We start from the raw sequence: 5,944 nt of genomic DNA, 5'->3' as shown, positions 1-5,944 counted from the left end.
CTGTTTCTCTGTCTCTGTCTCTCTGTTTCTCTGTCTCTCTGTCTCTCTCTCTCTCTCTCTCTCTCTCTGTCTCTCTCTCTCTCTGTCTCTGTCTCTCTCTCTCTGTCTCTCTGTCTCTGTCTCTGTCTCTCTCTCTCTCTCTGCCTCTCTCTCTCTCTGCCTCTCTCTCTCTCTCTCTCTCTCTCTCTCTCTCTCTCTGTCTCTGTCTCTGTCTCTCTCTCTCTCTCTCTCTCTCTCTCTCTCTCTCTCTCTCTCTCTCTGCCTCTCTCTCTCTCTCTCTCTCTCTCTCTCTCTCTCTCTCTCTCTCTCTCTCTCTCTCTCTCTCTCTCTCTCTCTCTCTCTACCTGCAAACTGTCAGCCCGTCCTATTGTGGTCCACGTCTGTTCTGCAGTAACCTGAAGATGTGAGCTGTGGTGTCAAAACCGACTTTCCATCTGTTAGCAGTCCCTCTCCCTCTCCCTCTCCCTGTCTCTGTCTCCTGCTGTGTGAGTCTATTACACAAACGGACACACACACACACAGCGGGGTCATTTCACGGTGGAAGCATCAACCTGTGATTCACTGTTGGGTTTCCTGCTCCATTTCCTGAAGCACCCCAAGACACACACACTCACACACACACACACACACACACACACAGGGTGGAACAGCTCAATATCCCAAGCCAGCCTCGACTAATCCTGGTTGGGGGGGGGGGGGGGGTACTTGAATGGGTCTCTGTTGACATGGAAGGAGTTTAGGAAGAGATTAGCGCTATCAGGCTACTGGATTAGCTCAGCTCAGCACTCAATGACACAGGATCAAGCCAGGATCAGGGGTAGGGGGGGGGGGGGGGGGGTCCATCCAAGGCCCCCCGGGGCTCCAGGACTGCGGCCCTCAGCTACTTGCGTGTCTTAGTCCACATGGTTATGGACCCCGCTTCCCTGGAAGGACAAATCATCCCTCGACGGGTCGTTGAGGAGATGGGAGGGACATTGGAAGCGATGGAAAGCAGGGTTCCACGTTTTTAATGAATGAAACAAAGTAAGGCCAATTCTACCGGCCCTCTGTCAAGGATTACATTGTCCGAATTTGAACATAAAAACCAGACTGTTGGAAGTTGACGTAGATATTCAATCACTTATAAACACGACTCAAAACTCTCCCCTGTCACCATTCCTGTTATCTGTACCAAACTGGGGAACCTTTATCTATTGATCAGGAAAGTGGGGGCCTATTCCCCATCGGGCCCCTCTTATCGTCCAACCCTGGGGAGGGAAGTAGGGTGGCTGTAAGGTGAGGCTGGTCCAGTGTTGCGTATGGTTTATGCATACTAAGCGACATAGCCAGGACGAAGACGGTGCGTCGAGGGTTCGACCGAGGGTCGTGCTGCTATGTTTTTGCACTCAAAATGAAGTGTTTTGATTGGCTGGAACACTCAGCGATCTGCCTGGACGGACGAACGGGTCTGAAGCTCGAAACTCACGGAGCGCCAATTTCGGCCGTGCGCGAACCTCAACCAATCCTCTAAGGGACCTCCTCGGTTCTACACACTAACCAACTCCCCTTCCCCCCCCCTCCCTCCCTCCCTCCCTCCCCCTTTCGCTCTCCCCTCCCCTCCCCCTCTCCAGGGAGGAGCGCGAACGCTGGATCCGGGCCAAGTACGAGCAGCGGCTCTTCGTGGCGCCGCTGCTGCCGCCGGGCGGCGCCGGCGACCTGTCCCTGGGCCAGCAGCTGCTGCACGCCACGGCGGAGGAGGACCTGCGCGCCGTGGTGCTGCTGCTGGCCCACGGCTCGCGGCCGCAGGTCAACGAGACGTGCGGCGAGGGGGACGGACGCACCGCCCTGCACCTGGCCAGCCGCAAGGGCAACGTGGTCATCGCCCAGCTCCTCATATGGGTGAGTGTGTGTGTGTGTGTGTGTGTGTGTGTGTGTGTGTGTGTGTGTGTGTGTGTGTGTGTGTGTGTGTGTGTGTGTGTGTGTGTGTGTGTGTGTGTGTCGTCACACGGTTAGGTTTTTTCTCAATCGATTTTGTGAAATCGGTTTGGTCTTCTTCATCGGTTTGGTCTTCTTCATCGGTTTGGGTTTCATATTTGGTTTGGTCTTCGTCATCGGTTTGGTCATCATCATCGGTTTGGTCTTCTTCATCGGTTTGGGTTTAATATTTGGTTTGGTCTTCGTCATCGGTTTGGTCTTCCTCATCGGTTTGTTTTTCTTCTGATTCATTTGTGTTCATATCCTCCCTTCTCTCTCTCTCTCTCTCTCTCTCTCTCGTTCCGGCAGTACGGCGTGGACCTGATGGCGAGGGACGCCCACGGCAACAGCGCCATGGCGTACGCGCGGCAGGCGGGCAGCCAGGAGTGCGTGGACACGTTGGCGCAGTACGGCTGCCCCGACGAGCGCTTCCCGCTCATGGCCACGCCCAACCTGTCCCGCCGCAACACCAACCGCAACAACAGCTGCAGCAGCTCCGGAAGCACCGCCCTCATCTGACCTCCGACCCCTGCCCGCCTCCAACCGCCACACAGCCCCCCCCGCACCCCCAAGCCCCTCTTCAACTTCACTAGTGACTTCCTGTGCGGCGCGACGGCGCTCCCGGGGGTGAAAGGTCACCCCGAGCGTTGAGGGAGAAGGAGTAAACTGATGTACATACAAGCGGCCAAGATGAACAATTTGGCGTTTTCTTTTCTTTTGGCGACGTTGAAACAAAAGTGATTTGGGAACCACTAATTGTGCACTCCTTGTTGTGACCCCCCTCCCCCCCCCCCCGCCCTTCCGTCCACCACCTATCCATCACACACACACGGACCCAGACACACACACACACACACCCTGGACGCGCAACGATGTCCCCTTTGGTGACTCGAGTGTATAGACATGAACATGTTCCTGCATATCTCTAGTGTGACACGCATCATGTCATATCGGGAGGAAAGGACCTGCCCCCCCCCCTCCCAAAGCATGCTGGGAAATGTCTGTCAAACTACAGCTCAAGCAGTCGCACGTCGTCTCTGACCGATGACCCTGCCGCCCGACGCTACGTCACAAACACGACGACACTACCTGCCTCCCGCACACACTCCTCTATGGCTATTCACAAGCAGCCAATCAGTAGCCAGATATCGATACACGCACCGCCCCCTATTTTAAATTCCTAATATGGGCATGTCAATTTAACAAACAGAGGGCCAGCTTATTTTTGGCCTTTGGTGAGGCTGCAACCTGCTCCTAACCTATGTCCCCAACGCATCCTGTTTATTGATGCTAGCAAATGAGACACCCCCTTTTTTAAACTTCTGTAGTAGTCTCTCACTCTCACTCTCACTCTCTCTCTCACACACACACATTGTGTAGTAATTGTATAGATTCAGTTGCCACTCAGGGACCCGACGCTGTCTTTATTCCCTGTGTGACATCCAAATCCCTCGGTTGTGCGAGTCTAAACTCGGCTTTCGGGGCCGATTCCTTTATCTTCAAATCCACTGAGTTCAGAGTGTGAACAGAAGCAGCCACCACCAGTAGATAGCCAGTATTACTTAACATCGGCCCTGCGCCCTAAACACGCTGAATGTACCATTTATAGACATGTAGGAGACTGCTTCTTTCGGGTAGGTATTATAAATAAGATAATCAACGTGTTGTAGACTAGCCTCGTTAAAGTTAGTTTGATGTGAAGCGAGGATGTGTGAAGGCCAGAGACGTGCTGGAGCTCGGTGTGCATTTGCGGCGGGCAGAAGGGAATGTACCTTTAAGGTTAGCCACACTTGCCTTCTGTTGTTCCCCACCAATCACAGCGCTGTACGACGATGAGTCGCCACCAGGGGGAGGGGTCTTAAAGGGGCTCTTCGTGTCCCTGTTCTGTATTTATCTGCCAAAAGAGGTCATGTGATAGAATGACGAGGCCTGTAGATGTAGACACGATAACAAAGCAGCGACCGACTTAGTATACAGCGCCAACATGCTTACCCCGCCTCCTTTAACACATTTCATATCCAATCAGGTGCGTTTGCCCACTCCGCTCAGCCAATTGGATCAAAGGGCTTTGAACCCCTGTCATGCTCTGTAAATAGTCGATCTCATATCTTTCTGACATACCTTCTCTCTCTGTCTCTTATGCTCTCTCAACTCTACTATCCCACGTCTGTTGCTGGGGATGTCATGTATATTATTACAGGATACAGGAAGTAACCGTGGTTACTCGGACACTGCGTGCGTGCGTGCGTGCGTGTGTGTGTGTGTGTGTGTGTGTGTGTGTGTGTGTGTGTGTGTGTGTGTGTGTGTGTGTGTGTGTGTGTGTGTGTGTGTGTGTGTGTGTGTGTTTTACAAGCCAGGCCGTCTTGGCTGAAGGTTGGACAAGTTGACATCCAACGATTTTTTTAAAGTAAGCAATGAGGACCGTAAACACTAAGCACGTCTAGTCCGCCCGATGGATCTTATTTTAGAGTCACTGCCATGGCCCCGTTTTAAGAAGACCATCTATCTGGATTATGTGCCATCCATACATCCACCGACCACACCCTTCGGCCCGACCCAGTCAAACATATAAACCCTTTGCAATGGCTTAACGGAGCTTCAGACGGAGCCTCCCTGACTGAAACTCTAGACGGTTTCAGTTTTTCACTTTTTTGTACGTTTTTTTCGGAATTGTCTCGTGAGGTTCCGACGCCACGAACGTTGATTACTGAAATGCACTACAGCCGCCGTCGGTTGAGTCTGTCCCTCTTCATCATAACGGGGGAAAAACAATGAAATTCGCATCGTTTATCCGAGGTCCCGCAGCGGTGGCTCGCATGACGAGAGAGTCGACCGCCCGCCCTCCTGACACTAAACAGAGAAGAGTTTGCCGCCATTGGCCGGAGTTCACCATTAAGACGCTAGGGGCAACCGCACGCACACAAGGTGCACTACTATACGCACGCAACAGCGGCAGGACGGTTCGCCCGACAGGTAGCATTAGCTTGTTCGGCCACACACTAGGCTCAATTTTTAAGATAAACTGACAGTTAGCGAGGGGATGTCAAGTTCCACGTTAGCTTGCTCAAATCATAGGGGCTACTTCTTGCTTTTGCTCTTACCAAGCGTTCTACCTGGAAGCCGGTGGACTTCTCCAGAAAAACAATTCTGCCAAAAACAACATAAAAACTAGCATGACGAGGATTATGATATCCAAACTATACACCACTGAACTATAGCGACAGCTAGCTTAAGAAATAGCTGAAATTAGCCAATGAATGCTAGCTGTGTGAACACGTAAAGCTCCCCGCTTCAGAAACCTCTGGCTGGACTCGGCCGGACGGCCACGGTTAACGACTAATGCAACACAGCTGTGAATATGAATATACGCTCTCCTCCCCGTCTTGTTTTCGAAAGACGCCGGGTAAAGTTTTGGGAAAGACAGGCCAGTCCTATGTTAATCCTATCGACGCCGACGTCGACATTTTTTCTTCACGTGTACATAGTAGTAAAAAGAAGCGAAAAATGAAGAGAAAAAAAAAGAAATATTTAACACTCATGAACTATACGTTAAGTTTGTTGGGTTTTTCTGCCATGTCTCGTGTTACCTCATCCGCCTGTCATCACGTGTGTAGCCTTTACCCCACGCCTCTCCCCTCTAACCCCGCCCCCCGCGGCCTGTCCATCACACTATTTATGAACCCGCCTTGCAGACACTCCCCTATGAGAGACACCTCTCTCGCCCAATCCTACCGTTTTGTATATTGTAAACTTCTCCTGTCCATCCAAATTAATTATGATGATTACTATCAATGGAGTATCATCCGGACACAATATTGTTTGTATGGTCATTGTTATTCTAATTATTATTATTGTTATTATTATTATTATTGAGTTGTTTCTGTTGTTATTGGCTGTACAGTTCTGTTGTTCAAAAATTCTACCTAATACAGAGTCTTTTACTGTAATGTGTCTCTTTTCAATAAAGACAAGAATAATGCTTCTTAATATA

General features: G+C 51.1%; 1 protein-coding gene across 2 annotated transcripts in view; it reads left to right on the top strand.

Moving 5' to 3' along the window:
* agap1 (ArfGAP with GTPase domain, ankyrin repeat and PH domain 1) overlaps positions 1 to 5,944 on the top strand; it is a gene marked incomplete in the record, with an annotated part of 127,447 nt that extends 121,503 nt beyond the window's left edge. For both annotated transcript variants that reach the window (XM_030354494.1, XM_030354493.1), the window contains 2 exon segments: positions 1,611 to 1,878; positions 2,263 to 5,944. In XM_030354494.1, the coding sequence (XP_030210354.1) occupies positions 1,611 to 1,878; positions 2,263 to 2,472 (478 nt within the window).

The sequence above is a fragment of the Gadus morhua genome, chromosome 4, assembly GCF_902167405.1.
Source record: "Gadus morhua chromosome 4, gadMor3.0, whole genome shotgun sequence".
Classification (NCBI taxonomy): domain Eukaryota; kingdom Metazoa; phylum Chordata; class Actinopteri; order Gadiformes; family Gadidae; genus Gadus; species Gadus morhua.
This window is presented reverse-complemented; position numbering and strand designations above follow the sequence as displayed.